Genomic DNA, 12,288 nt, shown 5'->3' on the forward strand with positions numbered 1-12,288 from the left:
CACACACACACACACACACACACACACACACACACACACACACACACGGATACCAAGATGTCAGTGCTTCAGTGGTACTAGACATATAATTATTCTTGAATTGTAGGAGCATATTTGACTTGACATTTCCATGCTCTGCTGCTTTCTCATCTATTGTATTTGAATTTATTTGAATACATTTTATCACTTGGTTTCAGAGAATAGATTCCACAGGATTTAGTGGAAGACTCTTGACACCCAATGAATGCTTAAATACAACAAAATAAATAAAAACCCCACATGATGCAAACAACTTGTCTTTTCCTTGCAACTTTTATCAGATCAAAGATTTTATCCAATTGAACTCTCTCTATGTAATTTAAATTTCTCCTTATTTCCTGCTGATCTTTTGCAACTTGTCCTTTTTTGGTTGTCAGACCTTGGCTACAGCTCAGGGGAATATTCTGGAGAACAGGGAGCTAATAGACAGCCTAAACCAGACCAAAGCAAGCAGCGCCCTAATCCAGGAGTCACTACTGGAATCACATAGGCTGCAGGCTTCCTTGGACCAGGTATTTCAACCACACACACACACACAACCCATGAAAATCCTATATACTAAATACATTTTTGGGGTTCAGTTTTAAAAGGAGTAACACTTTGGGAATCAACAGTATGAGTTATGTTGGCCTTTTACACGGATGTCATACCTTGATGTTTGTGAGGCAAACTCTGACTCTTCATAGTTCAAATGGCTGTAAGTGAAAATCGAAAAGACTGTAACTTCTAATCTTTGACAGATGACTCCTGAAAGCTTCGCTAGCTGAGATATGTTCTACTTTCCAATAAATGATTTGAGACCCTGTAAAACAGTTGCTAATTAATTATTAAAACAAGATATTTAGGTAGATGTAACATGCTGTCAATTTCACAGAATGTGTACCTAAACAAGTAAGCCAAATGTATATTAAATGTAATAAAATGAGCAATATAATGCTGCAGGCATCGGACTGCACATATGTAAAAGTGTAGGCACATTGTAAATGCATTATATACTCATCCTCTAGGGTGCAGTGTTATACCAGAACTGATTTTGCACTTTACTCTTTTTTCTTTTCTTTTTTTTATGTGTGTGTGTATTTTATTATTTCTCCCCGGGTCCCATGCACCTTTTTTTTCTCTCACAGCTCCTTTCTCATTACAAGTCATTGAGTCCATCCTAATTTATCCCTCTATTCTTCCATTTTGATTGAAATAAACACTTGTAATTGCTTTTTCGCGCATGTTATGTTTTCTGCATGTCAGTGCAATTTTCTGTCTTCATCCATCCATCTGTTGTAACTCCACAACATATGTGGTCCTTCTTTCACTGTTTCCTTGTTTTGTCCCTTATTTCTTTTTGACATTGTTTTCTCTCTCTCTCTCTCTCTCTCTCTCTCTCTTTCTGTTTTTCTTTGCTTTTACTTTAGGAACGGGATGCCTACCTGCCTCTTGCAGAGAGTGCTAGCAAGATGTATTTTGTTATCACAGACCTGTCAAAGATCAACAACATGTACCGCTTCAGCCTCGCCTCTTTTCTACGCCTCTTCCAAAGAGCTCTTCAGGCCAAGAAGGTAACTAAATACTTTTAGCTCTAACTTTAGCTAACTTTAGCTCTAACCCTTTATTGTTACTGCACAGTCATACTTTGTACAATAGTACAATGGAATTGGAGTACTGTCCCACACTGGCGGTAAAAGAAATACAAGCAGATCACCATACATAAATAATACATACATACAATACAACAAATAAAAAATATGTATACAGAAATGTATACAATGCAGCAAGAAATTCCTCACAGCTCTTACAGTACTCACTCATGTTTTAAGACACTTTTAATAATTGTGCTTAATAAACTCTTGAGGTGAAATCAGCATCAACAAAACATCTCCTTGTGACTAAACAAAAATTTGTTCAACGGATTAAAAAAAGGTTAATACCCACACTTCCAAATAGTCTCACAATCAGGGCGTAAAATTAAACTGTTTAAAATAACAGTTGACTGTTTTCAGTGTGTGTTCATGTGTTTTCAGTCGTGGCATTGTGTATTATTGGATATATGGACAATCAGTGGCTTTTTATTAATATACCAGCTAATTGATGCTTAGGCAGTTTAGTGTAGTTGATGTTTCAGTGGAGATGGACCATGTGTGTATGGAAGAAATAGTATAAGTTCAGCTTCAAAGAATAGCTTTGGACATTTTGGATAATGCATTTATTTAATTTCTGGCAAAGAGTTGAGTGAGAAAGTTGACACCTCCTCTTTTCTGTCAACTAAATATGAAACTATCACCAACAGCTCATCAGCTTAGCTTAACATAGAGACTGGAAACTGTCCTAGCCCGACTCTGTCCAGCAGTAAAAAAAACAAACAAAAAAAACCCCTCTAAACTGCTCGCTAATTAACAAGTTTTTTTAACAGAGGGTCTCTGTGGTTGCCTGGCAACTGCTCATAAACAATAGATATATATGCACACAGCTATTGGGCAGAGCTATGCACAATGCTAGCTCTGTTCAAGCGATAACCTAAACCTCTAAATTAGCAAAGTGGCCTGGGAAGAAACGTAGAAGGAAATTTCATAAAAGCCTGTTCACTTTTTTCCAATATATAATAACAGTTCTGCTCAGTGCATTGTGTGCTCTGACCAGATAGTTCTGCTTCTTTCTTCAGTTGGCCTTGTACCTTTCGACTAGTCAGCCTCATACGTTGCCCAGGCGGTTGTTGGGCAAGTCTAATGACGTAACAACCACTAAGAGCAGAGCAACTCTTCGATTGTTCTGATTAGGCACGCACCCTCAAAGATGGAAAAAAAAAAAAGCGTCGCATCATTACAGATCTTCTGGGAAAGGCTGGTTCTGTGACATAGAAATTCATTTACAAACTGTTATCGGGAAAGAGACTATACGGGAAGGTCTAATTTTCTTAATTTCCATCACAGCTCAATTTACATTGATGGTAAAAAAAAGTGGTACTTATGTAATGCATTTCTACTCAGTTGAGCACTCAAAGCACTTTCTTACTGCAAGTCTCATTGACCCAATCACACACACATTCATACAGTGCTTTTATCTACGCTTTGTAGTATTTACACACATCAGAGGGCAACTTGGGGTTCAGTAATTTGCCCAAAGGCACCAATCAGACTGGAGGACTCTGGGATCCATCCACTGTTCATCTGATAGGTAGACCCCCCAGTGTTTCATACATTAAAAAAAAACTGCTTTGCAAACTTATTCACAATAATATAAAATGCTGTTTTTGGCATGTCCAGAGTAAAGCAGTTTTGCTACTGCTTATTTTTTTAATACATTTATTGCTCATCAGTACAAGCATGAGTGCAAGACAATATGTTTACACTGAAGCAGACTGCAAAAGATATATGGTGTCTGTAGTTGTTTCAGAATATTTTGTCTAGCTCAGTTTAGTTTTGATAAATTCAGCTTAATTTACTTTGTTACATTTTTTGAAGGATCATTTTTGTGTTCTTCTGCAACCGAGTATTTCAGCCTGACCTGTACAGCTGGAGCACATCGTGCATGTATCACACTGCTGTTTCCCATCTGAGCCCTAAGCACTGTCTGATAACCAGAGTGCACACATGCATGTGCACACACATACACACCAGCACACATAGAGTGGGTTGAGAGACTGAACACTAACTCTCCCAAATCCTGTGTGGGTTGTTAGAGCCAGTGCTGCCATCCAAGAATGTCACCAGGCAGCAGCTGGTCACTACTCTTACATGTTTCTACGTATGAGTGTGTATGTTGTCTTACAGTCAGCAGTATAGTCAGAATAGTGCACTGATTCATGGACTCTCTATCTTTGCATCCATTGGTTTGTGTTTTGAATAAGCAAGTTTAATTTGCCACAAAGTGCAGATGGCTTCTGAAATCTAACAAGAGAATTTTGCCCTCTCATGGCTGACAGACACACTTCTCTGTTTGCCTACATACATAGATTCACACAGTCACACTTTAACAAGCATACCCATGTGGAAAAGAAACAGGAAAGACTTGTGTTATATTTTAAAAAAAGAGTTTTTTTTCAAATATAACTATATAACAGAAAAAAAAATGTCACACACACCTTGAGTGGAAGCAGGTTACGAAGCCTAGATTAGCTTTTGCAAAGGTTTAAAACAGCAGAGATTCAGATAGGAGAGGCAGAAGGACACATACATGGAAAGAAAAACAGATGGGGCAGAGAATAAGTCCATCTGGATTTTTTTTTTTTAATTATTTATTTATTTGTACTATTTCCATTTGTTTCTTTTGTGTCTTTCTCTATATGTGTTATTATCATGGTGTAATTGCTGCGCATGCACTCCAGAATAGCCTTGAGACAATTGGGTTCCTCTGATATGACAGAAAAAAAGAACACACTAAAATAAAAATGCTGTTTTCAATTATTCTACTTTTGGTAGTACATCTAGGACACAGTTATTTATTATAAAATACAGTTACAGACACTTTTCCTGCTTGGTATTAATAAAAACTTACTTTGTGACACGACATCCTTTTGTAACATGAGTTTGTCCTATTTAATGTCCAGTGTCTTCTTCTTCAGCTCATTTATGTCTGTGTGGTTGTTTGTTTTACATTTTAGGAAGAAGAGAATACTGATGCCAGGATTGCGGCATTAGGAGCCAACTTGAAGAATATGGTTTATGAGTATGTCTGTCGGTCTCTTTTCAAGGTAAAGCACATATTTATACAGAACTACAAAGCAAACGTTGTTTGGATAATTTATTTGGGTAATTTTGGTGATTTGTATGTTATCAGTGGGTAATATATAAAACAAATGGACATGGTCATGTGGGCTGTGGCATTTAAATGATGCTCTGTTGGTACTAAGGTGTTAAAATACTAAAATTAATTAATTAATATATTATGATGCCATTTGACCTCCTTTAGCTATTTAATATTTTCATGGTTTTTACAAAATATGCTCAAAGAAGATGGATGGATAGATAGACAGCTAACAGGTGGTCATCAAATATTAAATATATATTGTGTGATGACTTGCTTAGTTTTTTACTTACTGATATCTAGTTAAATTCCACTGTAGAATGAATTGACTTTATGAACAGATTATGAATGTGGGTTTGTATTCTAGTTCTATTATTCTGAATGTGAGAATTTAGATACATCTCTTGACTTGGACAAGGCACTAGTTTCACTTGTAGTAGCATATATGACATATAGTCAAGGTTTTACAGTCTACCCGGGGTCTTTACCTGCTACTATTCTAGTATATACTATACTAGTAAGAGACTTTTATGGTTTTAGACTCTTTCAGCTTCATTTCTTTCTGACTCAGAGCACACACTACAAAAACATGTATACACACAGATTGACACATGCACACAGAAATGTGGCACATTTTTGTGCTTTGTGTAATCAGTCATTTTACTCTTCAACTTTGTGTGTGCGCAGCTGTACAGTATCCACTGCTGCAGCACTTCAGTAGACGGGCTTGAACTTTGCAGCTTGGGGTAAATCACTTAGACATGGATGAAGAGATGAAGCATAGAGAGGGTTGGACAGAGCTCATGGCTGTTTAGATGTCTGGTCTAAACCTGAAAAATTAACTTTGCTACACGTCAAGCTGGGTCTTCATCTGGTTGGTAAAAGTACAGAATATAGTAGGTGACAAGCAGAGATGTGTTAGGAAGGTTTTTGAAGATGTGGACTATGTAAAAATGCTTCATTTTCTTTTTTGATTTATTTAGGTTATTTACAGGTGGGGCGTGTGGATGTGTTGTGTCTAACAAAACACTTGCATCTGATACAAAACAAAGTGAAACTCAGTCACAATAGTCCTGTAATTACCAGGAAGCTCTCAGGAAAGTAAACCTGTGATATCCTGTCATATCTTGGTGGGGACATGTAATTGATATAATGCTTTCCCTGGCCGCTTCCTTGGCCGCTTCCCCTAACCCTTGGCCCTTAACCATAACCTAATTGCTTTTTGTCCCTATAAGGGCTGTTGGTCCCGATAAAAATAGTAACATTCCAATTTTTGGTCCCCACAAAGATATGTAAACATGGTACACAGATGCACGCACACACACACACACATACCAGGCTCTGGTTACCTAGGTAACATTCTAATTTATTTACAACCTGTCAAATATCAACTAAGATTATCCTTCATGCTGCTCTCTTACTGGTAGTCGCTTCAATCTCTCACCTCAAAGTTAAGAAAAGTTTACTTTGTGTTGGTCAGTGCTGTCCATAGGTCACAATGCATTTCTATTGTCTCTGGTTGCCACTGCCAGCCACTTCCTGTGTGGATGCCCCTTTGGGAGCGACAAATGAATAAATAACAACTACTTGGTCCTGACAAAACAAAGCGCTGTATAATATAATTTCTTCACTATAACTCTGGTTTTGTTGCCAGTGGTGCTTAGTTTATGGGGTGATCGTGGCTCAAGAATTGGGAGTTCGTCTTGTAATCGAAAGGTTGCCGGTTCGAGCCCCGGCTCGGACAGTCTTGGTCGTTGTGTCCTTGGGCACTTCACCTGTTGCCTACTGGTGGTGCTCTTCCTTTGTCCAACCCTCAGAGGGCCCGGTGGCACCAGTGTCCGGCAGCCTTACCTCTGTCAGTGCGCCCCAGGGTGGCTGTGGCTGCAATGTACCTTGCCATCACCAGTGTGTGTGAATGGGTGGATGACTGGATGTGTAAAGCGCTTTGGGGTCCTTGGACTAATAAAGTGCTATACAAATACAGGCCATTTACCATTTAGTTTAAAATGCACCCAAATTAATTTATAAATAGATTCTGGAGCCCTGTGTGCACCTCCTCTTTTGCTACCATGCGTTAGATAATCATCCAATAAATACACCCAAATGATGAATAGCTGTTCTCTGACAGACTACAATCTTTGCATCTGATAGCAGTGACATCAGCTTCTATGAATAACCCGGATGAATTGATTAACACATTTAACCTCTTTTTGCCCACTTTATAGAGCATTGAGACTTATTACGGACAAGCATGCTAATTCTAATGTGGTTGCCCTTGCCAGCTGTTAAGTGCATGAAATTAGATTAACATAAATATGTGTGGCGGTCACAGAAGCAATGTGGGTGTATTCCACTGTGAATGTTATTAGGTGCATTGTGTGTTTGTTTATTGAGTACTGTGGTACTATTACATGCAAATGATGAGAATTCAGTAGAATCAATAGATTTATATAATGCCAGTTATGGGCCATTTATACCACCACAGACGTAAGATGTGAGCTATATTAGAAAGTCGTGACTCATTGAAGTCTTACATTAAGCATGTTCGAAATGAAAGAACTTCTTGAGAGTTACTGGTGCAACTAAGTTACTATAATTACTTTGTTTCAAACTGGTTTATTTTTTTTAATTTTACATGTATTTTTACTATTTGCCTTTATGTACGTACAGAATATATTTCAGTGTTATTTTTTCACTTTTATCATAGGGGGCTTTAAACTTGTTAAAAATGGTCCTATTTTACTTTAAAAGAAGGTGATTGTGCATCCTTCATCTAGTGTGTACTACAGTGGCATGAAAAAGCATTCGCCCCCTTCCTGATTTCATATTTAAAATTTAAATATTAGACAAAAATAACACAAGGGGGAACTTGAAACTTGAAACCTGAAAAATAACAATTTGTACTTTGAAGGCTCATTTCGTCGGTTTTGAAGCATTTGGCTGAATCTGAGCAGAAAGTATAGCCCTGTACATGTCAGAACTCAACTTTTATCACTAGTGATAAATAACCCCTTTTTTTCCACCCTTTCTCTCTCTCTCTTTCTCTCCTTTTCTATCACTTCCTTTCATTACATCTGTGGCAGGCTGACCAGTTGATGTTTGCTATACACTTTGTGAAAGGCATGTACCCCGAACTCTTCCTCGAGAACGTGAGTCATTTTGTTTGTTCATTTTTAGGATTTTATTACCTATTCCAATGACAATCGATTGCTATGCTTTTTAGCTTTCAATGTGTTAATCTGAACTCTTCTGCTTGTTGTAGGAATGGGATGTCTTTACTGGGTCCATCGTAGGAGAAATGTTTAAGAAAGAGGTAAGAATTCAACTTTTTCTTGTAACAACAAGAAGACACCATATTTTTCTGTCTCTCTAACGTCTCCCCTGTCTTGGTAGGAGTTCCCTTCTTGGATTGATCAGGAGAGGCACGGAGCAGTGGCCATTTTAAAAGTAAATACACTGATATTGAAAATAGCAAACAAAGCATACATGCTCAGCTCGGATAGAAATGGATTTTCTTTTAAAAGTTCCATGTTAACATCATCTACCGTCTGCCGCAATATGCAGCACAGACATAACAGTAGAATATTGCCTCCTGACATGAAAAATGCATTTTTAAAGGTGTTTAAATAGATTGCCAGTGAACCAGTCCTTACCAAGCTAAAGATTGGATCTATTCATCTTACATCTCTCACCCTTTTAACTTTTGCCCCCTCTCTTTTGCAGGCTACGTTCCCGGCTCTCTACCAGACCCTCTGTTTAAGTGACTCAGACCTTTGGCTGTCCTTCTTGCAGAGCTCGCACTGTGAACAAGAAATCCCATCTTCCATTGCCAAGAAGATTACTCCCTTCCAACAGGTCAGCTTTCAATCAACTTCTTTAGCTGTGAGCCACAGAATCATTGAACACCCGCATTTGTTGGTTCAAGATGAACCTTTCAGCATAGGTCACTCCTGTTTCTGCTTAGAAACTGATTGCTGTTACAACAACAGACAGCCTGCTATTTTAAACATTTTTATTTACCCTCCAGATATAATTTTTATCTACTTCTTCTTATTTTGATAGTTATTATCATAATTACTTAAAAGGATAATATGTACAAATACATAATATTATGGTACAGAAGTTATGTATATGTATATTAACTTGGCTATAAATGTAATTGTTTGTGTAATCGATTTTTGCTTTTGCATACATACAGTACATTTAAGATCTAGGTTACATAAACCTAGGACCCCAGAAAAATGTGTATTAGGTTGGCAGGTTTTTATTGAAGGTTGCTGACTGTCAACAAATGTCACAAAGTGATTGCTACACCAAAAGCTGCCTTGTGATTGCTTTGGTCACTAGCAGATTGCCGAGCTCTCCCATAGTTTGCATGAAAAATGCTGACTTGTCTGTAAACACTTGCCAAATGCCAGTTGATCACCAGAAAACTAAAAAAGGCCAGTGGGAACTTCAAAGTAAAAGGTGTGATTCACTGCTAAAACCAACATGTTTTAACAGATACAGCTATTACTGTGAAAGCAAATAGTTTCCATTTCAAGCTTGCGACACACTTTTCACAATTTAACTGTTACTTGAATATAGTTGCTGAGCACTTGCAGACAAGTTGCGATCTTGCATGCAAACTACAGGCAACTTCCAGCACCAATCACAGGGAAATGTTCAGTGCAGCACCTTTGTACCTTTTTATGACCAATTTCCCTTTGCAACTATCCAAAACCTCAGACAACCGCTCACCAACCAGTTGGGGAATACAAATTACTCCTTGCAACCAGTGGCTGCCAGCAGGTTGCCAACCCTCTCTGGGCCTGTGTGACTGTAGCCAAAGTGATTGGGCAGCTTCAGATGAGGACCTCGCCCTCTAATTTCTTTTAGTATAATAAAAAAATTCTTCAATCTTTCTTTTTCTAATCCATGGTCAAATAGAAAGAAAAAAAACACCATTCCCCACCTGGTTCCAGATTGAATAAAAAAAATTACCCATTCTCAAGACAAAGAAAGACACTGGAAGCCACTTATCTGTAAAGTCAAATACATGCATTACATGCAGGTGACATACTCGTTTGCATATATATTTCATTCTAAAATATATTAAAAAGAAGATCTCAAACCCTCACCCTGTGAGTCAGACTGTGGATCTATGAATAATTTAGGGAATTACTTTTTAATACCTGACTCTTTGGAATATGTCGCATACTGCTTTGACATAAGGTTTTTGTTTTATCGGTTTGTGGGGATTTTTTTGTTTTTTTCCAGCTGTTATTGGTTCAGGCTGTCAGACCAGACCGGCTGCAGAGTGCCATGACTTGTTTTGCATCTCAAACCCTAGGTAAGTGTTTCAGATTACTACTGTGTGTTCTTTTCATATTTGCTGTGCACCTGAATATACATAAAAAAATAGGTTCCCAGTTAAAAACAACAAATTCACAGTGTCTTTCATCTTTAGTGATGCTTACAAGATTTCTTTTTTGCCCTAATTAGTCAGACCAAGATCATTAAAATAAATACACCAACACTCTTTATTCTCTTCTTATGCAAAATATAATGCAGACGTTGAAAGTAAACAAACCAAAATGTGACTGAAATGATAAACTGAAGCACATTGAAATTTATTGTGATTGCTGTGAATAATGAGATATAAACATATGAAGATGTCCTCTTTTATTCCTTTCAGTAAAGTATTTTTCTGCTTTCACTCCACTATATAGAAAGGTGCTTTGTTTTTCAAGTGCACCTTCTGCTTTCACACTCTACTCAAACAAAATATTCTCAGACAAGGCTTTTATTCAGGACTTCTAAGCCGTATTTTCCCACTTGTCATCAATGGTGTGATTTTTATATTTTTCACAATAGTCCTTCGCATCCTCTCTTTATTTGTCTTTCATCATTGCAAGAATGTCACTGTCCTTAAGTAAATGCCACACACACACACACACACACATGCACACAAATCTCTGTCTGTGCTCCTTTTTCATCTCTCTCTCTCCTACTGACACAGACGCATCCAAAATATCTTTGTAACTCTTGTTTTGCGTCATGTTTTCTAACACGAGGATAGCCAATACCTTAGTTTCAGACCAAAGCGTCAGCCAAAACAACCAAAACTATACTTGAATTCTCTGTTTGACCTGTGAAACCACACAGTGGAAATATTGCACTTAAGCAGTGTGATCTCTGGGTACAGCTTTGCTCGCTCTTTGAGGAATTCACTAGATTGTTGAATTTAAGGTCAGAGTTATGCACTGTCCTTGCGCTTATCTGTCAAAGTTTCCATCGATGACCCCCGTGTCAAGTCTGAAGCACTCGTCCCTGTAGTTTGCTTTCTTAACCAAATATCTATCATAACAGAATGTCTGCTTGGTTGTGCAAATATTTCCAAGTCACCTTTGCACCGGTGCATTAAACTATCAAGGAATGGATGTGGACCTCTGTGGGTTTTCCATTTTCTGGCATTGTTGTTAATTGCAGATAAAAATTTTACACTGACAATAAAATCATTTGAATTCATTTCATTTTGTTGTCAGTTCCATATGATCAGAATGCAGTGAATGTCAAACATTTCCAAAATAATTTCCTAACTGAAATGTATACTCATTTGCCACTTTGTTAGGTACACGTATTAAGCTCTAATCAGTCAATCATATGGCAGCAATTTGCATTTAGGCAAATTGCTGTATGATCACGATGACCTGCTGAAGTTTAAACTGGTCATCAAAATTGTGAGATCCAGGCCTTGAAGGTAGAGGTCAGACTTGAATGGCAAGACTGCTACAAGCTAAAGGAAACCAACAGTAATTCAGATGACCACTTGCTGCAACCAGGTTATGCAGTAGAACATCACTGAATGCATAACACATCAGTCCTTGATGCAGATGGACTAGAATAACAGAAGACCACACTGTGTACCACTCCTGTCAGCTAAGACCTACAAACTGAGGCTGCAATTTTCACAGGATCCCTTAAATTGGACAGAAGAAGATTGGAAAACCCTGCTGGTCTGAGCAGATTTGATTTCTGCTGCGTTATTCGGATGTAGGGCCAGTAATCAATATGAAAGCATGGATGCATCCTGCCTTAAATCGGCAGGCTGGTGGTGTAATGGTGTGGGAAATATTTTCTTGGAAAACTTTGGGCCTCTTACTAATTGACTAATTGAGTATTGTTGCTGACCACAGCCATCCCTTTATGACCACATTGTTCCCATCTTCTGATGGTTTCTTTCAACAGCTCAAATAATCTCAAACTGCTTTCTTTGAAATGTAGTGGAATGGCAGATTCTCATCATGGATGAGCAGCTGGCAAATCTGCAGCAACTATGTGACCAAATTCTCAAAAGAATGTTGTTAAATCTTTGCCATTAATAATTAAGGCAGTTCTGAAGGCAATACTTGCAAAGTGTACCTAATAAAGGGTCCGGTGTGTGTATGTATTTTCCATCTCTCTGTCTTAGTGGTGTTATTTTCTGTTGTGGACTGAGCTTACAGTGGGGCAAAAAAGTATTTAGTCAGCCAC

The 12,288-nt window shown here is 37.9% G+C and overlaps 1 protein-coding gene across 1 annotated transcript in view; it reads left to right on the top strand.

The window, feature by feature from the left end:
* Positions 1 to 12,288, top strand: part of dync2h1 (dynein cytoplasmic 2 heavy chain 1) — a 121,918-nt gene that overhangs the window by 69,728 nt on the left and 39,902 nt on the right. Inside the window, exons 73-80 of the mRNA XM_005720933.1 lie at positions 417 to 551; positions 1,449 to 1,592; positions 4,631 to 4,720; positions 7,857 to 7,922; positions 8,036 to 8,086; positions 8,167 to 8,220; positions 8,497 to 8,628; positions 10,033 to 10,105. Coding sequence (XP_005720990.1) covers positions 417 to 551; positions 1,449 to 1,592; positions 4,631 to 4,720; positions 7,857 to 7,922; positions 8,036 to 8,086; positions 8,167 to 8,220; positions 8,497 to 8,628; positions 10,033 to 10,105 — 745 coding nt within the window. The remainder of the gene's footprint in view (positions 1 to 416; positions 552 to 1,448; positions 1,593 to 4,630; positions 4,721 to 7,856; positions 7,923 to 8,035; positions 8,087 to 8,166; positions 8,221 to 8,496; positions 8,629 to 10,032; positions 10,106 to 12,288) is intronic.

The sequence above is a fragment of the Pundamilia nyererei genome, unplaced genomic scaffold, assembly GCF_000239375.1.
Source record: "Pundamilia nyererei isolate P.nyererei 1_Seehausen unplaced genomic scaffold, PunNye1.0 scaffold00003, whole genome shotgun sequence".
Lineage (NCBI taxonomy): Eukaryota > Metazoa > Chordata > Actinopteri > Cichliformes > Cichlidae > Pundamilia > Pundamilia nyererei.